At 38.0% G+C, this 23,252-nt stretch overlaps 1 protein-coding gene across 4 annotated transcripts in view; it reads left to right on the forward strand.

Annotated features, from left to right (window-relative positions):
* PATJ (PATJ crumbs cell polarity complex component) overlaps positions 1–23,252 on the forward strand; it is a 391,357-nt gene that overhangs the window by 25,824 nt on the left and 342,281 nt on the right. For 3 of the 4 annotated variants that reach the window (XM_077768086.1, XM_077768084.1, XM_077768087.1), the window contains exons 8-13: positions 811–910; positions 3,952–4,043; positions 5,594–5,735; positions 9,473–9,619; positions 13,658–13,734; positions 16,016–16,072. In XM_077768086.1, the coding sequence (XP_077624212.1) occupies positions 811–910; positions 3,952–4,043; positions 5,594–5,735; positions 9,473–9,619; positions 13,658–13,734; positions 16,016–16,072 (615 nt within the window). The remainder of the gene's footprint in view (positions 1–810; positions 911–3,951; positions 4,044–5,593; positions 5,736–9,472; positions 9,620–13,657; positions 13,735–16,015; positions 16,073–23,252) is intronic. The other variant, XM_077768085.1, reaches the window with a different exon arrangement.

Genomic DNA, 23,252 nt, shown 5'->3' on the forward strand with positions numbered 1-23,252 from the left:
ACATCTACGTCATTCTACATCGTTCATGCGGTTCTACAGAGTTGTTGTCCTCTCCCTGCTTGGAACCTTGTGACTGGAAGTTTGCTGTCTGAGCTGTTAACATCATTTTTGTTTTCCTCTCCAAACTGGGTACAGCCACTTTCTGCCCTTCCATCACTCTAGTTCTCTTGAGCCTCCCATTCAGTAGTGGGGACCAGTGTAGCTGTGTGATAAGTGAGAATTTGATGCAGTCAGCAGTTTTCTTTCTCAAGTTAGTTTTTTTTTTTTTTTAATGTTTTATTTATTTCTGAGAGAGAGAGAGTGAGCAGGGGAGGGTCAGAGAGAGAGGGAGACACAGAATCTGAAACAGGCTCCAGGCTCTGTCAGCACAGAGCCTGACGTGGGGCTCGATCTCATGAACTGTGAGGTCAGGACCTGAGCCAAAGTTGGACGCTCAACCGACCGAGCCACTCAAATTAGTGTTTTGAATTGAATCACATTTTTATACACTTTATTCTTTTAAAGAACTATTTTAAATTAGAAGATAAGTAATGAAAAAAGTTCTAGGTCAACAGTTTTTGTTCACAATAATTATTATTCACAATAATTCTTACCATTTGCCTCTAAATTTTTCTTTACATTTGGTTCTTTTGTTTTACTTTTTTATTTTATTTTATTTTTTGAGAGAGAAGGTGCTAGTGAGCAAGGGGCGGAGAGAGACGGGGAAAGAGAGAGAAGCAGGGCTCACCCAAGGTGGGGCTCGAACTCACCTGATGCAAGGCTCAAACTTATGAAAAAGTTTTTTTCCTTTCTCTCTCTCTCTCTTTTTAGGACAGTTCTCTTTTTGAAACTTATGATGTTGAACTCACTAAAAAAGATGGACAAAGTCTTGGAATTAGAATTGTTGGCTATACTGGAACTGCTCATACAGGTAAATGAATCATTTCCATTTAAAATTTTTTTAATGTTTTATTTCTTTTTGAGAGAGAGATAGAGACAGTGTGAGCAGGGGAGGGTCAGAGAGAGAGGGAGTCACAGAATCGGAAGCAGGCTCCAGGCTCTGAGCTAGCTGTCAGCACAGACCCCGATGCTGGGCTCAAACCCATGAACTGTGAGATCATGACCTGAGCCGAAATCAGATGCTTAACTGACTGAGCTACCCAGGTGCCCCAAATCATTTCCATTTTATATTTGGAAATAATTGTAAGGATGTTAAGGTTTTTAGGTAGTAAAATTAACTATCTGTAGATTTTAATTTAAACACTGAACAATAAACCATGTATTTTTAGTGGCAACCAGTTACTTTTCAGTAATTAGAGAATTACAGTTTTATCTCAGTAGTTTTATAGTTGACTTGATTTTCACTATTAAGGATTTAATATCCAACTTGTCATATAGTATTTGAATTGTACCTTCTTTTATTTCTTAGATATATTTTAAATATTGTGACTATTACATATTAAGACACTTTAGGTGTGATAAAAATAAAAGAATTACTGTATTTCATATGATAAATGTCAAAGTATTAGTATAACCACTAAAAATATATATAAAACAAATTCTTTAATTAAAATTATTTTCCTGTCATATAAAGGGGTTCTATTGTAATAATAAATACATGGCCCAAGAATCTCTAAGTAATATCCCCTCAACTCTTACATGTAAAGATTTGGTAACTTTCACTGTACGAGTTACTCTGTTATTCTAAGACAGTCATTAGAATAAGGTAAAATAAATCTTTTGCCCAAATATTTGCTAGCAACATGAGTTCAGAGTTATGAAATGTTCTAGTTTTTTAAAAATAGCAAGATTAGAAAGTTAATTTTTTTAAAAAATTATTATTTTGCATACTTACAGCAGGTGGAAAGATTAAGAGTGCTAATGTATTCAGAGTCCTGAATGAAATTCATGTCAGACCACCTTGTGCTATTTTAGCCTAATGAAATAACTGTTTTCAAACCTTTAGATTTTTCTAAGTGCCACCTTTATTAGGTTCAGAATTTAAATGAGTTCCAAAAGAGCTAAGTATGGATTGTATAATAATGTTGGGGGAGGGAATTATATCAAATAGCTCTTAATATGCTTTCTGGTTAGAGAATTCATGACTTAGTTCCTAAACTTATGGCTTATGACCCAAATATTATACTAAGTTTTTGGAGTGTTCTTATAAAGCTAACAGTATACACACAGAGTAAAACGAAAGTGAGTAATTGATAGAAGACTGAGAAAATTTGATGTTTATGTTACTGAATAAAGAAAAGAATCATTTACCTTCTTTACCCTCACAAGACATTTTGGAGATTGGGTGGTGGGCAATGATGAACTTTTAACAACTCAGCATGCTATTTAACAGGTAGTCTTGCAAAATAATTTTCATTTTTTTCCATTCATTGGACTTTTGAGGGGGTTACTTCATTCTGAAAGGGATAGAAAAATGAATATAAGAGAAATCAAGTGAGAGAAAGAAATACATAAATAACTTTTAATTATTTAAGGATAAATGGAATATGTATTTTAACAGGGATCTAAGCAAACTGTCATCATATGGCAGTTGAAAGATTAAGTTTGGTGAAATGAATTCACAAGGAAAGGTATTTGTGCTAGGCACAAAAAAGGATTTTAGTAGAAGGGGTGAGGTTTATAGGAAGAAAAAAAAAGAAAAGGGATAACATTATTGTTGCGGACGAAATGACACAAAGACAAGACACACAAAAGACAGACACAGACACAACTCCGGCCGGAGGAAAAATTCTACGCAAGCCTCCTTGCGGTTTATTTTATACCCTGGTAGCTGGATACATACTGAAATCTACAAGATGCATTCCTTTACCAAATAAGGGCAAGAAGCCAAACACATTCCAAGCACAGGGTGGAGCACAGGGAGGAAGCGACCACAACATGTTTACTAAGAGGCCTGCCCACAATTGCAGCCTCCTCCTTATTTCTAAGGAGGGCATGTTCCCTCGTGTGCGAGCAGATCATCAACCTTGGACATTGTGTGCAGGCCTCTTGGCAGAACATCCTGTTTGAAGGCATGATTTGCCCAAGCAGAGAGTCCCGTGTGCAGGCACATCCCCACGTCCCTAACCATGCTTTCTCGTGGTCACTGTCGGGCTCCCACACATCATGACAATACTTAGTGTTTTGGTGAAATATCAAGTCTTGTGTGTGTGGACTTTTGTCTTATTGGAGGGATGGTAGTTGGATGTAAGGAAAAAAAGATATTTGGGTCAGATTATGGAGGTTCTTGAGTATGATTCTATGAAATTTACAATTATTTAGGCAATAGGAATCCATTGGTGTTTTTTTCATCCAGAGACAGTATTTAAGTTCATTTGAAATGAAAGAATAAAAATATAAAATCATCCAGAGTTACAGTTTTCAATTTCCAGTTTCTCCTCTAGTCTCTGCCCTAGGAGTGCATACTTTTTATATAGTTGTAATTTTTACATATCCCTTTGTTTCTATTTGAATATTTTATAAAGATTATTTAATGTTGTGAAGATTCTACCTTTTTTTTTCTTTTTTAAACACCGTGTGTACTTTATCTGGGAAGCTAACAGTGAACTAAATGTAGGCAGGAAGACCAGGAAGGAGACCCTTGTCTGAGTGCTGGTGAAAAGTGATGAGGGCTCTGAGGCAGCGGGGGAGAAGGGAGGCAGCCCAACAGAAGGGGCCGTACTGCCTGGGCTCTCCTGAATTCCAGTTTATCGGAGAGTGCATTTCATCAGGGTTCCATGACTGATTATTTTTCCAGAAATAGTCATCAGTCACATCATTTCAAATTCAGGTCACTTGTGGTGGTGACAGTTTGAAATAATCCATCAATTTCTCTGCTTGTGTTCAAAATAGTATTTATCAAGCCTCGAGTCAGCCCGACTGAGGTAGCTAATTAACCTCTTGATAGGAATTTTGCAATCAAGGTCTAATTAGAGCTTTCCTCCTTTTTCCATATGTTTTCTTGCACCTCAGGGGAGGCTTCAGGGATTTATGTGAAAAGTATAATACCTGGCAGCGCTGCGTACCACAATGGCCAAATTCAAGTGAATGACAAAATAATTGCCGTAAGTACCTGCCCTCTGTTTTAGAATGGAATTAGGCTGGGGGGAAAGTTATCTTTATTGTAATCTGTGTGAGAGGAGAATGGCTTCATATAGTCTCATAATGTTTTAAAAAATTAAATTGAGTGACCTCTCATTGATTTGGACTCTTGGGGTCCTAGCTTTGTTTTTCGTTGTTTTTGTTTTTGTTGTCTGTGAAGAAAGGAATCATTAACTATATTGGTGGGAAGAAAAATATATATGCACACATATATCTGAAAGATGTTCTGCCATTCTTCTAGAAAAGACTTTTTAAAATTTTTTTTAAAAATGTTTTTATTATTTATTTTTGAGAGAAAGCAAGAGAGAGTGTGAGTGAGTTGGGGAGGGTCAGAGAGAGAGGGAGACACAGAATCTGAAGCAGGCTCCAGGCTCTGAGCTGTCAGCATGGAGCCTGACATGGGCTTGAACTCATGAACCATGATATCATGACCTGAGCCAAAGTCAGATGCTTAAATGACTGAACTACCCAGGTGCCCCTACAAGAGATTTTTCAAGCATGTTTGTATTTTTTAAACTCGCTCATTTTACATACAAAGTAGGCTATTAGCCAGCTCTTTTTATCTTTTCATAAAAGTAAATTTTCTACTAACTAATTAATTTGAATATATACAAAATAGAACTATTTTATATATTGGAGAATATAAAAATTACCTTTTGTCAATTCAGACTGGTCTTTCTCCATTTAGTAGAAATTGGTTAAATTTTTACAAATTTGAATGATATTTTTGAAGTATATACACATATGCCCCCCTCACACATTTAATTTAGTGATTTATGTAGAAACAAATGTTCGTTGGTGCCATTGGAATCTTCATCCTTCAAGCCATCTAGGGAAGAAGCCCCTTTCATGACTCTTGGCTTATTTGGAAGTGTCTTGTGATTGTCAGGGTATGGAGACAAGAGGAGCAGTGGATGCTTTGGAGAAAGTACTTCTAGGGAAAACTAAATGGTTTGGCCAGCTTGGGAGATGAGGCCTGTGTGTTATGATGGACTTCAGAAATGAGGAATTGGGCTTGACTTAGATCAGTAAATTCACTTCTTGCATATACTTCTTCACAGCACTAGAAAACCCAATGAGGGGAGATGTGTGTATCTCTTCTGGAAAATACCATATAATGATATGATAGAGGGATGAAGTATTGAATGGCCTCTTTAAGTTTGATAATACTGGCTCCTATTTAGTACATCTTGAGAACTGTATTTAACAGTTGACCATTTTTGATGGCACTTTGAACTCTGAATAGCATAAGAGGCTAAGACCTTTTACCTCTCGGGCTGTCAGTTAAAATGTGTGTCTCTGGAGTAGAAGTTTGAATCTGCTCTCTAGGTTTTCAGGAAGTTTGTTAGCGTGTTTTACTATTAATTTTGCATCCTATTCAAAAATAATTCCTTAGGTTTAATACAAATTCATTTTGGCATAAAATGAATTGCCTGATTTTATTCTGCCTTGTCAGAGCTGAAAATAGTAGCTAACTTGAAGCCTCTGTTTAATATGTCTCTTCATATTTTAGGTCGATGGTGTGAATATTCAGGGTTTTGCCAACCATGATGTTGTTGAAGTATTACGAAATGCAGGGCAAGTGGTACACCTGACTCTGGTTCGAAGGAAGACATCGCCATCTGCTTCTCCACACGAATGGCCTTCAGACAGAGGTATTCATTCCACTCTCCCTCTCCCCACCACGTAGTCTGGGTTTAGAAGAAGAGCTTATCTACAGAAGTTGTGCTCTGAGCCTGGAAAGGAATAATTGCCTACCTTGTGTGAGGTAGTGTTGGAGAAGTGAATCAGCTAGCCCATTTGTGCATTGAAGATGAACTTCCTTTGCCTATTATGATGTGCCATTCCAAATGTTAGAACGTGAACCCTGACATGCATTAAGCTCTGAGAGCTCTTTGACATGGATATGGAAATCATTTTTCCAAAAAGCTTCTAAATTTCATTTATTACTTATATTTGAATAATAAATCTTTGACACCTTTTGTTCTAGGGACTCTCATTTGTCTAAGGCTTTGACGTTTTGCACACTTCAGATTTCATACTACTTCTAACAAAATATTTGATTCTAATGTCTCCTGATTTACCCTATGAAATACAGAGGGGAGAAAATAAGGATTTTTATTAAGAACATTTTTATTTGTAAAATATTTGTTACTTTGGTTAAAGAATAGCAAATTTTCATTACGGAACAAATTGTATGCATGCCGATTTTTTAATAATCAAGTTATTAATGTGTAGATTGAAAAATTTGCCAGTCCTGAAAACAAATTCAATTTAAAATGAAAGACTAGTTATACAACTAGTAAGAAAAAATTCCATTAGAATTTGTCAGAAGATGAATATATTTTTTCTCTCTCTTCTGAAGATATAATAAGCCTGGAAGCCTTAACTCAGCTAATATTGGTTTATATTTAAATTGGAACTTTTTAAATTTTATGTGATAGTGAAAATTTTGCTGCTGAAAGACAGATGCCCTATCAGCTGCATCGTATGTATGAAATTAAAAATTGCCTAAATTGTACAAATTGTACCAATGCTATATTGACCTTAAAAGGTTTACATAAATATTTATATCAACATAATGGTTTTTAATAGCTCTGATAGAGCCCTTGGCTTCAGTCTACTGTATCAAAGTATGTCATCTGCGAATTAGCATTCTTTCCTGTGCACGCCAACATTTTAAATTTATATTGGGACGAATTTGACTCTAAATTTGCATTTCTTCAATGGTTGAGATGTTTTTCATGTGGGTTTTACTAGCACCCTTGGAAGAGTACTCCAAGTGCTTGGAACACCTTCTAGCTATTGCCCAATACCTTCTTCTACTATTCTAAATCTTACTTTTTCTCCTCTAACCTCCTACTGTTTGTATACCTTGTATATCTTTTTTGTGTACCGATTTGTATACTACTTGTAGCATACAATTACATCATGTACTGCTCTGTACTATAAACTTTGGTATGTAACTATTCTCCCCAGTTATGCTAGCAACTTTTGGCCTCATTACTTTGGCTAGCGCTAGGCTGTGGTTTTAGTGTGATCAGTGGATTAATGATCTAAAATTTTTTATGTGGCTGAAAATTTCAGGCTAAGATCATATGAACTTTTAACTGGCTATATTTTTCAACTTTTTGTAGTTTACCTTTGAACAACACGGGAACACAAGTTTGAACTGTATACGTCCACTTATATGTCCATTTTTTTTCTCCAATACAGTACTGTACTGTATTTTCTATAAATGTGTTTTTTTTAAACTTTAAGATTTTCTTAATAACATTTTCTTTCCTCTAGCTTACTTTTATTTATTCTGTAGAATACAGCATACTACACATAATAAACAAAATCTGTTAATTGACTATGTTGTCAGTAAGGCTTCTGGTCAACAATAGGCTGTTACATTTTGGGGGGCATTCAAAAGTTATATGTAGGTTTTTCAATCACATGGGACTGGGAAAGTACTCCTCACCCCCACATAGTTCAAGGGTCAACAGTATTGTAAAAATTTTTATAGATTTTTTTAATGTTTATTTTTGAAAGAGAGCATGAGATGGGGAGAGAGGGAGACAGAGGATCTGAAGGAGCCCAATGCAGGGCTCGAATTCACCACCTGTAAGATCATGACCTGAAGTCGGATGCTTAACCTACTGAACCACCCAGGTGCCCTTGTAAAAAATTTTTAAACATAACAAATACCCACGTACCCACCATTTAAATTCAATAGTTAACATTTTGCCGTATTTGTTTCATCTATTTGTCTTTTTTTTTTTTCTATGTAAGAGTGAGAATAGACATCATGGCACTTTAGTCCTACATACTTTATAGCTTCTAAAAATAAAGATACAGGGACGCCTGGGTGGCTCACTTGGTCGGGCGGCCGACTTCGGCTCAGGTTATGGTTCGTAGGTTTGAGCCCCACACTGGGCTCTGTGCTGACAGCTCAGAGCCTGGAGCCTGCTTCAGATTCTGTGTCTCCCTCTCTCTCTGACCCTCCCTGTTCACACTCTGTGTGTCTCTCTCTCTCTCAAAAATAAATGAACATTAAAAAAAATAAAAATAAAGATAATATCTTCTATAATAATATATCACTATCACACCAAAGAAAATTAGTAGTAATCCCCTAATATCAAGTTTGCTGCAACACATACTGAAATTTTCCCAATTGTCCCCAAATGTCTTCTGTAGCTTCTTTTCCCACTCCCCCCTCTCTGAAAGAAAAACCTCATAAAGTCAAGATTCAATCATGCACTGTTAATGTTTCTTTGGTTTCCTGTGTTATGTTTCTTCAGTTTCTTAATCTAGAAGAATCCCCACCCCCTGTCTCCATGGCACACATTTTTTTGGTAAAGGATATGTCCGTTTTGTCACTATAACACTACCTTCTGAATTTCATTGTCCTTGCACTGTAATTTTTATTTTATTTTTTTAAACATTTTATTTATTTTATTTATTTTTATTTTTTTAAATGTTTTATTTATTTCTAGGAGAGAGAGAGAGAGACAGCTTGAGCAGGGGAGGGTCAGAGAGAGGCAGTCACAGACTGAAACAGGCTCCAGGCTCTGAGCTGGCAGTCAGCACAGAGCCCGACGTGGGGCTCGAACCCATGAACTGTGAGATCATGACCAGAGTTGAAGTCGGACGTTTAACCGACTGAGCCACCCAGGTACCCACCTTGCGCTGTAATTAAACTTGTTCCTCTATCCACTGTGTTTCCTCTGAGAAACTAGATATAAAGCCCTAGTTAGATCCAGGTTAAATATTTTGGGTAAGAAAACTTTATAAGTGATAAGTGATCATTTAAAAGTGACCAAAAATGACTCTCTTGTTCGTCCTTTCTTGTGTTTAAGAGATACATAATGACTGGCATGCTTAAGATTGAAAGCTTTGGATATCCTATAACTTAGCTCAATTTAGCTAACGGAGGAACCATTGCAACCAGGGGAATTCTCTCCAATTCCCTTCCAAATCATAAAGTTACCTATGTAAAGTTGTTAATTTTTAACTTATGATGATGTCATGCCAGAACTTAGGCGAGCCCAGAGCAGTGGGATGGGCTTATTCTGCATATCTTACTCCTTACCCACCACAAGTGCAAGAGTATAAGACCTTAGTGTTCTTTTTCTTTACAAGGCTATGTTGAAAAATATCTACTTTTGCTTTGTAGAATGACTTTGCCTTGCTCTTCCTTTCCCATTGCCTGGTTCCTTATCCTTTTCAATACCACCAGCACTTCCTTATTTTTCAAGGAATTGAATGGTTATCACACATGACATTTTAAATAATCATGTATGTAGGTTACCTGAGATGTTTGTAATGAGGTGGTCAAATGGGAGAACAGGACTTAAATATGGTCTTCAGCTGTTAGACTGAATTAAGTTAGTAATTCTTCTTTTAGGAACTGTCATAGAACCATCGGAAATACCAGCCCTCTATCCAACCGGAGCACTGGATTTGGAAACTAATTTGGATGGTGGGGTTGAGGAAACTGAAGAAAGAATGGGTAATCTAAAAAATGACAACATACAAGCCTTAGAAAAATTAGGTAGGCACAAAGCATTCAATTCAAAACATTCAAAGTAATTTGATTTTCTCTTATTTGTTAACCATTTTCTCTCTTTATAGCTAATATGAGAAATTTTAGAGGTATTTTGGAGATCTAAAGTAGGATATTCTTAATATCAACATCTTAACACTTGTGGCAGCTGGGGACCAATGATGTTATTGTTTAATCTTTAATTTTTTAAAATGTTTATTTATTTCTGAGAGAGAGAGACAGACAGACAGCATGAACAGGGGAGGGTCAGAGAGAGGGAGATACAGAATCTGAAACAGGCTCCAGGCTCTGAGCTGGCTGTCAGCACAGAGCCCGACGCAGGGCTCAAACCCATGAACCGTGATATCATGACCTGAGCCAAAGTCAGACGCTCAACTGACTGAGCCACCCAGGCACCCCTGTTTAACTAATTTTTTTAAAAGTTTGTTTAGAGAGCACAGGTCGGGCAGGGGCAGAGAGACAGAGAGAGACCGAGAGAATATCCCATGCAGGCTGCATGCTATCAGCACAGAGCCTCGCTATCGTGAACCATGAGATCATAACCTGAGCCAAAATCAAGAGTTGGATGCTTAACCGACTGAGCCACCCAGACACCCCGTTTAATGAATTTTGAATGCATTTTTATTAGTATGTGTTAACTTTTTAAATCTTGTAGCATTTTAAATTACTGCAAATGTTAGCTTATGTATTGTCATTGATACGGTTATAGATATCTAGCTATTTGTATACATACTGTAGTATTTTTTAAACATAATAATTCAGGGGCACCTGGGCGGCTCAGTCGTTTGAGCTCCTGACTTCAACTCAGGTCATGATCTCATGGTTTGTGGGTTCAAGCCCCGCATCAGGATTTGTGCTGACAGCCAGCTCAGAGCCTGGAGGCTGTTTCAGATTCTGTGTCTCCCTCTCTCTCTGACCCTCCCTTGCGTACACTGTCTCTCTCTCTCTCTTAGGAAAAAAAAAATTAAACATAATAATTCATAGTTTTATACATGTATGTGTTTTATCAAACTGCCAGACTGACACATATTTATACTTTAATCTTCTTTTCAATTGATGTGCAACTTTACCCTCTTACTTTGTACTTTGATAGCTTGGCTACTTAGTTGACTGTTGTGCAAGCATTTTGAGTGACAGTCTCACACAATTCCCTGCACAGAGGTGCACAGGAAAGCCTTGACAATGGAATGAAATGGGATCCTTAACACCATTCTCTTCCAGAGAAGTTTTGGCTTTGTGTTGTCTCAGGAAAGGATGCCCTGAAGGAAGGAGTAACCTCTCATTCAAGTAAAAAATTTTCCTATAGTTTGGAAATTTACCCTATTCTTTTTTGACCCAAGTAGATTGTAGTTAGATCTTTGCGATTTAAATTCAGTGTACCCAGATAGATTTTCATGGAGCTATTGGGTGAAAATCAAATACATTTTGAAGTTAGAAATATTTTTAGATGTTTTATTCTGCTCTTTTTGGATCAATCTCATTGCATTTTTTCTTCATGAGTATGTTTAATTTCAGATTGAGAGTAAGACCAAAATCATTGAACTGCTAAGAAGTTAGCTTTTGTTTTTTGCTGTAGGAGCAGGAAAACTTTCCCTTCTTCCCTTTTAGGTTCTTTGGTCTACTAATTAAATTGATATAAGACAGATTAACAGGAGAAAAACAAATTTTATAAATATGGAAGCTCTGTAAAAATATGAGACCCAAGAGTAAGTTGGGCAATTGATGCTTACATGGCATCCTAAATTATGGAATGGGATAGAGATCTGCGGCTTCAAAGAGGAGGAGGGTCATTTGCAGTGTGATACGAAGAGCAAATGTTTGGTGATTAAAAGTCTGCTCTATCATGGCAACAGCTCTTTCAGAAAAAATAAGTATTTCTGGTAATAGCTCCTTCTGGTATAGGCCTCCTATCTAAATTCTTTTAGGTAGTTAAGGGAGAGGTAAAAGTTTCTCCTAGGTCTTTTGGGTCCTGATTGTCTTTAGCTAAAATATTTCATGTGCTAGGGGCGCCTGGGTGGCTTAGTCGGTTAAGCGTCCGACTTTCGCTTAGGTCATGATCTCGCGGTTCGTGGGTTCGAGCCCCGCGTCGGGCTCTGTGCTGACTGTCAGCTCGGAGCCTGGAGCCTATTTCAGAGTCTGTGTCTCCCTTTCTCTCTGACCCTCCCCTGCTCACGCTGTCTCTCTCTCTCTCTCTCCTAGAAATAAATTTTAAAAAAAAATTAAAAAAAAATTTCATGTGCTAAAATGGCATATTTTGGGGTGGCATATTCTGCTCCCCTTCATTACCATTGGAATAATGTTTCAGATCATCATACTTTTCATTTATTTAATGTTTGTTTATTCATTTTTTGAGAGAGAGGCAGACAGACAATCCTAAGCAGGTTCTACGCTGTCAGCACAGAGCCCAATGCAAAGCTTGAACTCACGACCCATGAGATTATGACCTGAGCCAAGATCAAGAGTTGGACACTTAAATGCCTGCACCACCCAGGCGCTCATACTATTCATTTCTCAAGTCATTTTGTGTAGCTCAGGTTTCATTGGGCTGCTGAAATTAGTCTTTTTCTTCTGGTACTTAGCTTTGTGCTGTGCTTTGAAATTCAATCACTATCTGTACTTCATTGTCCAACTGAAAGATGACAAAGTTAAAAGGAATTGTAGGTGAAATATCATTATTTTATACAAGTGTGTGAGATGTTGTCTTTAAACATCATGTTCTTAAACTTACAAATTAGCTTACCAGATGAGAAACTGCTGCCCGGAAGAAATTAACAAAGATGGTAGAACTCTTCATGTAATTTCTTATGGAAGTGTTGACAGCAATATATAGGCACAGAGTGCAGAGCCCACATGAATGATATTTTGTTTTTAATTAGACCTTTGGTTAGTTATCCCTTTAATGTAACCTAGCATATCACTTGATAGAGTTACTTCGGGGATATTCTTTTGCATGTTTGGTGAGTTTAGCTCTTTAGTTTATTAGTCTCCGAATTCTGAGGTTAGCCTGTTTTACTTGATGATTTGCATTATGTAATTAAGTATTATATACACCCAAGATGAGCTATCTGGACTGAAGACTGAAAGAGCTGATGTTGCAAGTTATGTTTCATTTTAGACAGATGGTTATGTCCACTGGAATAAGTGTTCTGTGACTTGTTTAATCTTGTGACAAAATGAAGAGTTTTTCTTTAACTTAAAGAAAAAAAAGTGAACATTTGCTTTTTCTGCTACTATGGATATAAGTTGAAATTGTATTTTCAATACTTTAACTTTTGCCTATTAGGCAGTATTCAGACTATGAACTGTGCCCTGAGCTTCTGGCTAAGATCATATGGAGGACAGGCAGGACACTTAAAATCTGTCTTAGTTCTTGAATGTTTTCTTACCTATGCAAAAAATGCAATATTATACTTAAGAGTCACAAAGGAATAACCAAGTAACCACAGAAGACCAAAGTAAAACCAGAGTTTCTATTATATTAAAGCTCCTGCGACTCCGTGGTTGAATTACACCAGACAAGCCTTTATATCTACACAAATGAGAATTCTGACTGGATTGTGTTGATATTTCCAGTTGATAGTAAAGATGTCTTTTGATAATTTGTACTTTTTCTATGGGTGAGTGGAAAGTCTTACTTTGAAGTGATTAACATTTAAATTAAACCTTGTTTGTCTTAACATATTGTAAAGCAAAGCCAGATGTATTTTTCTTATAAATGGCAGGATGTTTACATCTAAAGTGCATATATTTCAAATTTCATTTCTAACTCATCAGTTCCTCTTCCCTTTAAAATAGTTCTTAACAAAAGAGTCCCATCATAATTTGGTCACAATTGGCCTTACATTTTACACTAGTCTTATAAGTCACCTCTGATTTACTTTACCTGGTAGACCCAAGTTAACGCATTTTCCTTTTTACTCATTTCCCTTTTACTTACTGGAACTGTGCTGTTATTGAAGAATTTAGTAGGTAAGTATGTTTGGCTCACAGTAGCTTCAATATTCGTCTTCTTCTTTTTTAATCCAGAAAAAGTTCCTGACTCTCCAGAAAATGAGCTGAAATCTAGATGGGAAAACCTTTTGGGTCCAGATTATGAAGTAATGGTATGTTAAAATGTTGTAATAAAGAACATTCACGTCTCATTCATGTTAAGCACCTGACACTGCAGTTTAAGAATATGGGAGAGTCCAAGAATAGCCAGCTTGCCTTTATTTTTTCTTCCTGCCTTTCTTCCCTAGCGGATCAATTTTTTCCCCCCTCTTTTAGCATTTTAAGCTGTAAGAACAATTAAGGACCGCATGCAAGTTTCAGTTACAATTAGCAGACACTCAGCTCGTGTTGAAAACATTTAAGTCAACAGTAGGCAGAGGAATCTTAGAAAGCTTGCCTTTGAATTTATAACCTGTATCAGCTGCTTAAAATTGCTGGCATTTTTATGATTGCTTTTATGATCTGTTTGTTTTATTGTACACTGAAAGGGCTGTGGATATTAGTCCTATGTTTCATGAAGAATCTTACAGTTTTATGAGAAAAATGAAAGAATGATTATCAAATGGATTAGGGAGAACAGGAAGTAATTTAGGTTAGGCAGAAGTTTATAGCACCAGTGGTCCATTAGACTTTCTTTCACCTGTTATTACATTCATTGAGTAAGGGATTGATTACATTCCCCCCTCTGAATCCACGTGAAAGCAGAAAGCTGTGCATAGAAAAGCCTCTACAGTGTTCACTAAATGCATTAGTAATAAATTCTATTGAATCTCTATTGTCATTCATATTTTCTTACGTGTGTTTATCATTAGAACTTGTTGGCTGGTTGGAGAATTTTTTTTTTCTCGGTTCAGAACATACAACCACTATTGTCAGAAAACTTCCAATGTTGTTCAGATGAATTAAAATATTCTGTGCTCTATTCTTGCTAATTTTGTACTTGCGTGTTGGTTCTCATGAACGGGTGCTTCTTTACTTCATAGATTTCAAATGCTGTTTTGTCATTAGGCTATCTATCACTTTAGCCAATAATAACCTTTTCTACTATTCTTTGTGGTTTGATATTCAAAGTTATTTGGTGTCTGAATATTTATAAATGGCCAGTTCTGTAATGGGCTCTTTTTTGCTAAAGTTTTACTTTGCCCTTCTAACCATATTTCCAAATTTCATTTGTCATACAGTGAGGTCAAGCACAGATTAGCTAGAAAGAGGAGACCTACTCTGAGGGTGGGAATTTAAAGAGACAGCGTATTCATTAAGAGTTCTTCTGTTTTGAGGGATGAGAAGCAGAAAGGAGAAACCAGGCAAGATTAAAATTGCATGCACATACACATTTACTCCAGTGTTTCTTCATTTTTCTTCTAGAATCTCCTTTTGTGAAGTGCAGTATTTCTAGAAGCTTTAGTTGGATCATTGTTTAACTTAGCCCCTCCCACCAGATGTACCATATTTTATTAACAACCCACAGATGCAAATCATCAGTAAAGTATCTTGCTTGCTAGCATTTACTCCTGTGGCTCTCCACCACTGAAGCTTAGAACAATAGTTTTAGGCCAGGGTTAAAAGCTTTAAGTATTCCATGAGCCTCTCACCAGGCCAGGTCTTTCTGTTTGTGTCCTTGCCAGCCAACTCTCCTAGGGAAATGGTGGAGCTTTTCTGTAGAAAGTCAGATGCTTCAGTTTTTCCAAGCACATCTTATTTTACTGACCTTGCAAACTTTGTTTTAAAGCCTGGATTTAAAAACAAAAATGACGATAACTCTTGGCTTTGCTAAAAGAATAAAATTTTTATGGACTCTTTCTAACAGAATATTATATTTAAATTTTAGGGGGCATGGCTTTTTAAAAATAGTGTATGTGTCTGCCCATCACTTTCTGGTTCAACTTCTGAGTAATTTAGGGGGAAGGATTGCTGTAGAAAATAGTAACAACAGGGGCACCTGGGTGGCTCAGTCAGTTAACCATCTGATTTTGGCTTAGGTCATGATCTCATGGTTCGTGGGTTTGAGCCTCAGGTAGGGCTCTGTGCTGACAGCTAGCTCAGAGCCTGGAGCCTGTTTCAGAGTCTGTATCTCCCTCCCTCTCTGACCCTCCCCTGCTCACGCTGTCTCTCCCTCTCTCTCTCTCTCTCTCTCTCTCTCTCTCTCTCTCTCAGAAATAAATTAAAAAAACATTAAAAAATTAAAAAAGAAAACAGTAACAACAAAACAGAAAATATTTGCTGGAATTTTACATTATGCTTTATACTTACGGATTTCAGAAATGTCAAAAAATGATGAGAATGGAGATTAGATGGTGTTATTAATAAATAAGGTTTACAGTATTTTCAGAAAACCTAAGGAGAAATAAAGTTATGCTTTTACAGATACTGGATTTTTTTTTCTTGTAAATTTAGGTTGCTACTTTGGATACACAGATTGTAGATGATGCTGAGTTACAAAAATATTCAAAGGTAAGCATTATTTTTTTAAAAACGTTTCCAGTTTTTTGTTGCTTGAAGAACTTTCCCTAAGCCCTTGTTGAAGAAACTAAATTTGTGCTGTGACCCAAAGTTTGTGGAATTTAGTCGTAGATGATTTCTGGGAATGTGGTAGGTTCTCAGTGTTCTGAAAGGTGATGGTTACATATGCCTGGGAAGAGCCTGGGGTGCCTGTGCCATTTTCAGAAACCAAACCCAGGTTTGATTACTCTGCCCACTTTAAAGTAGTGCACAGAGTAACATTGTGCAGAGTGTGTTAGCCTTTCAGATATTATTAGCAGGCCTTTTAAAGTGCTTGCTAAAAATCAGGACCACAAATACAGACTTATAAAAAAAAATCTTCCAGGGGGCGCCTGGGTGGCTTAGTCGGTTAAGCGTCCGACTTTCGCTTAGGTCGTGATCTTGCGGTTCATGGGTTCGAGCCCCGCATCGGGCTCTGTGCTGACTGCCAGCTCAGAGCCTGGAGCCTGTTTCAGTCTGTGACTCCTTCTCTCTCTGACCCTCCCCTGCTCACGCTGTCTCTCTCTCTCTCTCCTAGAAATAATTAAAACATTAAAAAAAATTTTAAAAAAAATCTTCCAGGGGCACCTGGATAGTGCAGTCAGTTGTGCGTCTCACTTCGGCTCAGGTCATGATCTCACAACTCTCCAGGGTGAGGCCTGTGTCAGGCTGTGTGCTGACAGCTCAGAGGCTGGAGCCTGCTTCAGATTCTGTGTCTCCCTCTGTCTCTGCCCCTCCCCTGTTTGCGCTCTGTCTCTCTCAAAAAATAAATATTAAAAAAAATAAAACAAAAAAATCTTTCAGGTCCAGATGTCTAAAGACAAGTGCATTATAGACAGTGGTTTTTTTTCCTCGAACTTAAAAAATATTTGGAGAGCTTTATTGCTAATGGCAAAATGCCAGAAGGTGACAGTGACAGTTTTCCCTAGCATTTTATTTTTTTCTCACTGCAAATTAATTAATTTAATTTTTATATAATTTATTGTCAAGTTATCTAACATACAGTGTATACATTGTACTCTTGGTTTTGGGCATAGGTTTCCGTGATTCATCGCTTACATACAACACCCAGTGCTCATCCCAACAAGTGCCCTCCTCAATGCCCATCGCCCATTTCTCTGCTATAATTAATTTTATAGTCCCTGTTCTGGGTAATCAAAAGCAGGGCATTTGATTCTTAGAGAAGCCTTCTTGGTGGCTTTCTCAACAAATGATGAGAAAGGAAAGATTTCTTTATCAGAATAGTTTCAGAATTTATACTATAATCCCAAATAGATATATGAGCTAAGTCTAGTTTAAACTCTTTTGTCATATGCAGTTTTCAAGATGAGTTCTCTGTGTCTCATGTGGGTTTTGTAAGAAGTTATCTATTTATTAAAAATTTTTTTTTAATGTTTTATTTGTGAGAGAGAGAAAGAGAGAGAGAGAGAGAGAGACAGTGTGAGCAGGGGACGGTCAGAGAGAGAGAGAGGGAGACACAGAATCTGAAGCAGGCTCCAGGCTCTGAGCTGTCAGCACAGAGCCCAATGTGGGGCTCAAACCCATGAATTGTGAGATCATGACCTGAGCTGAAGTCGGACGCTTAACCGACTGAGCCACCCAGGCGCCCCAGAAGTTATCTCTTTAGATAATTCTATTGTTTCTTTCTTTGAGTATTTGTGCTGAATATCTCTCTTCCATAATCTTATATCGTATGAGCTGTTAATTTAGGTTTGAATTTTCAAGGCTATACTGTAGAGAGTATTTCTTTGCTCCTAAGCTAACCTGCATTTTGACTCACTTCCATGCTGTGCCTGTTGGGCCAGCTGACCAGGCTTTTCTCAGATGGGCAATATGAAAGCAGCATAGCACAATTTATAGTTAGTTTTAAATTAAATAGAGTTAAATTCAAAATATTTACAAAATCGTGAGTAGAGTAGTTACTAATTACTAATTCCATCCATTATGCTGAGAGGGATTTAATTTAAGATGATAGTGATACAGTACTTCACCAAACTTCAGTTGTTATTGTCACTGCAGTACATTTTCCTGAACGGGCTCCGGAGGCAAACAGTCTGCATTCAAATTCTGGCTTATCCATTCACTAGCTTATAAAATTATCTATACTCTATGTTTCAGTTTTGCTGTCTGTTAAAAGGAGATATTAATAGAATACTGCCTACCTCATTGGCTGCATAGGGATTAAATATGCTGTGCCTAGGGTACTTGCAAGTATATACTAGGATGTGTTATTTTTACTATCATTCATAAAAATCAATGATGCTTTCCCCTAAAATTGTTCTTTAATATACACCAAACTCTTAGATTTGGATATTTTCTATTTATGTGTCTTATAGTTGACTAAATTTCCTGTGCCTAATCTTCTAAAGCCCATCTATTGAGTATTTAATTTTATCTGTTATATTTTTATCTTCTAGAATTTGTTTTATTCCTTTTTAGATTATATTCTTTGATGGAATTTGCAATTAAAAAATCTGTATTTGCTGGGGCATATTTGTATTGGCTCAGTTGGCTAAGCATCCCACTCTTGATTTCACTTTGGGTCATGATCTCACAACTCGTGGGTTCGAGCCCCACATTGGGCTCTGCGCTGATAGTGAGGAGTCTGCTTAGGATTCTCTCCCTTGTTCTCTCTGCCCCTCACTCCACTCTCAAAATAAATATATAAACAAAAAAATCTGTATATGCCATCTTTTCCTCTATTTCTTGAACATATTAATCACAGCTTATAAGGACTTTAAACAGTTAATTCTAATATCTGGATCACCTTTGGATGTATTTCTATTGTTTGATCTTTTCTCTTGTAATTACTTGGTTGTCTCTCTCATCATGCCATATGGTACTTGACTGCCCAACATTATATAGGACAACTACAAAAGGCTTCAGGTGATGTTATCTTTGTCTGGGGGACTCATTCTTTTCTCTGATAAAGTATATTGTGTGTGTGTGTGTGTGTGTGTGTGTGTGTGTGTGGTGATGGTGGAGAGTAGATGATTTTTGAGATGTGGCAGAGGTATGGTTCTGGTAAAGTTTAGACTTTATGGTTTGCCTTTGCTCCTAAGGCCTGGCCTTTCAGGTATTCCACACGAGTCTGCAATGTATACCTGTCACCTCTTCTTTATGGGACCTGAACTCAAGTTCTGTCTCCTCAGTACTTCTGGGATGCTAAAATCTTGGCTCTTCAGAGGCTCCCTTCCTTCCTTCCTTCCTTCCTTCCTTCTTCTTTTTTCTTTGTCTTTCCTTCCTGTCTTTCTTTCAGAGAGAGACAGCACGTGAGTGAGTGAGGGGCAGAGAAAGAGTGGGAGAGAGAAAGACGGAGGGAGAGTGTGGAGCTGAAAGTGGGGCTTGAGTTCACTGGAAGAGAGGCTCAGACTCACGAACCGTGAGATCATGATGTGAGCTGAAGATTGGATGCTCAACTAACTCTGCCACCCAGGCACCCCTTCAGAGATTTTCTCATTGGGTTTTAGCCTTCTTGTTCAAATAGCTTTCGAACTCATGAGACCCCCTTCAAGGAAACCTGCTTAGCTGAAGCTCAGTTCCACATGCACCTCAGCTCTAGTTGTCTGCCCTCCCATCTTCAAAGCCATTAAGACCCTGTGTCATCATACTCTATGATGAGTTAAAAAAAAAAAAAAGTATAGTAACCACACTTTGTGCACATCTTTAAAAATGGCACTTTTTCCAGGCATATGTTCTGTCTTACATTTATTCTCTAGTTCCTTGTCACTAGTCTTACTTATTTCATTTTCTTTCCTGATCAACTTCTATACAATATACATATTTGTACTCAGTAATTCTGGTATAAAGACACAGCAAGGCTTTGAGTTGAATAGACTTTCAGAACTAACTCATAGAAATTCACCAGTGCATTCAGCTGTACATTCATTCATTCATTATTCATTCATCAAATATTTATTAATATCTACTTTGTGTCAGGTCCTCTACTGGCTGCTGGCATTTCAGAAGAGAACAGAGGAGGGGGGAAACCTGCCCTGTTAGAACTTCTGTTTTTTTAAAGATTTATTTTATTTTTAGAGAGAGAGAGCCAGCAAGTGAGTGTGCACAAGCAGGGGAAAAGGGAGAGAGAGAGAGACAATGCGAGAGAGGGAGAGGGAGGGGGGGAGGGAGGGACAATCTTGAGCAGACTCCACATGTAGTACTGGGCCCGATGCAGGCTCCATCCCGTGACCCTCGGATCATGATCTGAGTCAAAATCAAGAGGCAGACACTCAATTGACTGAGCCACTCAGGCACCCATAGAACTTTTTTCAAAGGGGAGATAGAAAAGAAGTAATTTATGTAGTATTGGTGATATGCACCACTCAGAATATTGAGGCAGGGAAGATGAACGAGGAATTCAGGACAGACGCTGGGTTAGCAAGTTTAGATCAGTTGACCAGGGAAGGGTTCATTAAGAAGGTGACATTGGAAGGAAGCATTTTAGGAGGTGGAATAAGCAGCCTAATTTTTCTTCTGTGGAATATGAACAATAATACCTTTATTGGGAGGTTAAGTATAAATATATATAACTTATGCCTTAATATAGCTCAGTGCTAACACATAAGAATTGTTTAATAAGTGGTGATTTTGTTTCCGGTTGTGCACTTCATTTTTAGTTTCTAACCTTTATTACAAAAAAGCTATTTTAAAACATTTAATTATTTAATTGAACTTTTGTTGTGCCAAAGTATTTACTTTAAATTTTTTGCCCTGAGTCATGCATAATTGCACTGTTCTCTTTTCATGATTAGTTGTTACGTGTATATGTTTACATATTTGTAGTTAGCATGTCCATCCTTTTATGTAATGTATGTGTGAGGGAGAAGGGATGTGTACTTTTTGCATATCATGTTCTCACGTCTTTACTTTTTTCTGTAATCTCTTGATAAATGTCCACAGATTATTTCTGTATGTTGATGAATTATGGTTTTTAAACAATCCTCTTATAATTAGGAGTTTGGTTGTTGACTCAGTTTCTCATTTCCCCCTGCAGTACGAAACGAGACTCTTATCCTAGCAGAGCATCACAGAGGAGGACATTGTGGTTTGCATAGTGCAATGACTCCCCTCAAATTATACAGCCAGATAGTAGCGGGGACAGGTTGTAGCTTAGGGCACGTTCATTCATCTCTGAAATATTGACTGAGTTCCTACTCCATGTCAGACATTGCTGCCAATGGTGGACAGCAAAATGGAAAAGGTTTTTGCTCTCCTAGAGCTTAGACTCTGGCTTTGGGTAAGGGTATGATAATAAACAAGTGCAAGGTAGCTTGATAAAATAGTTGAAGATTATAAGTAGTGATGCAAAGGAGCAAACAGAATGGTGATCTCAGAGCTGGGGAGGAGGGAGCATTTTGGAAAGAGAGCCAGAGAAAGCCTTTCTGAGCCCAGGTTTGAAGGATAAGGATGTGTGGAGTGGAGAACCTAGTGATTGGCAGGTGTAAAATCCCTGTGGGAAGATAGAGCCAACTTGTGGGGAGAATGGAAGTTGTTAGGGTCAAACTGAGTGAAGACTAGAATTTTGTTTTGTTTTGTTTTTTTTTAAGTTTATTTACATGAGGGACAGACGATCCAAAGTGGGCTCTGTGCTGTCAACACAAGGCCCGATGTGGGGCTTGAACCCATGAATCGTGAACTCAAGACCTGAGCCAAAATTGGACATTCAACTGACAGAGCCACCCAGGCATCCTGAAGACTAGAATGTTAAATGAGGCTGGTGAGGGAGACCAGGTGCTACAGGGCTTCCAGAATCGTGGTGCTAAGCCGGGCTTCAGTTGTGGTGTCAGGTAACACCAGTAGAAAAGTTAAGGGGTGCAGTGTCCACGTCTGAGGTCAAGGCTGTAGGTTTTTCTTCCATCTCATCAGGTTTCTATTTAGGAGAGCCATGTTGCATAGGCATGGCTGGTATTCCTAAGGGCCTAGCTGTCTTCAGGTGGTCACTCCAGCTTGCTTCTCCATTGCCACCACTCTGGAAGGGATGACAATTCAGGAAGCATCTTCACATATTACTTACTGGCCAGTGTAATAGATAAGGTTTTCTTGCGAGGTGGATGGAGTTGTGGGGAAAGAGGGAAGCGAAAGCAATTTACACTGGCTTGAGCATTAGCTGTGCTGCTTCTAGGAAGCCGTTAATCATGACATGAGAACAGTTTTCCCGCATCTGGGGAGACTTGTACTTTTAGGGATGGCTTTCTTGGCAACTGTTTACTATTAAGAACATCACAGCACTGTGAGGGAGAAGCATTAAGCTCATGCCAGTGACCTTTCTGCTGGCCATCAGTTGTAATTTGGAGTGAGCATTAGTAATAATCCCTGGTGTGGGAAACAAAAATAACAAGTCCCATTCTCTGGTTTTGACAAGACAGGCTGGCAGATTTCACTTTATTTCCTTCCTGAATTATATTCTCTGAACCAAAGAACATTAAAACTTGAGTTTTCCCCTCACTCTATATGAACAAAGCTAATTTTTAAGGCAGTGGGATGTATCAGTCACCCCTACTCCCACTCCCACCCCAGGAATTGCAGTGGGTATTAACACTCGATTACCAGGGTCAGTTCTTTGCTTTATCATTTATTTATTTATTTATTTATATTAAAAAATATTTTTAAACGTTTATTCATTTTTGAGACAGAGACAAAGATTGAATGGGGGAGGGGCATAGAGTGAGAGGGAGACACAGAATACAAGGCAGGCTCCAGTCTCCTTCAGCACAGAGCCTGACGTGGGGCTCGAACTCACAAACCCTAAGGTCATGACCTGGGCCAAAGTCGGATGCTTAACTGACTGAGTCACTCAGGAGCCCCAATTTATTTTTAATTTTTAAAGTTTTAAATTTTCTTTATTTTTTTTTGAGAGAGAGAGTATATGTGGGTGTGTGAGCAGGGGGAAGGGCTGGGGGGGGAGGGAGAGAGAGAGACAGAAGGAGAGAGAGAATATGAATGAATATCTCAAGCAGGCTCCATGCAGGGCTCAATCCCAGACCCTGGAATCATGTCCTGAGCCGAAATCAAGAGTCAGATGCTCAATCGACTGAGCAACTCAGGGGCTCTCAGTTTCTTTACTTTAAATACATTTCTCCTGGGGTGCCTGGATGACTGAATCAGTTAAGCGTCCCACTCTTGATTTTGGCTCAGGTCATGATCTCACGGT

Source organism: Crocuta crocuta, unplaced genomic scaffold (assembly GCF_008692635.1).
Source record: "Crocuta crocuta isolate KB4526 unplaced genomic scaffold, BGI_CrCroc_1.0 scaffold85, whole genome shotgun sequence".
Taxonomy (NCBI): domain Eukaryota; kingdom Metazoa; phylum Chordata; class Mammalia; order Carnivora; family Hyaenidae; genus Crocuta; species Crocuta crocuta.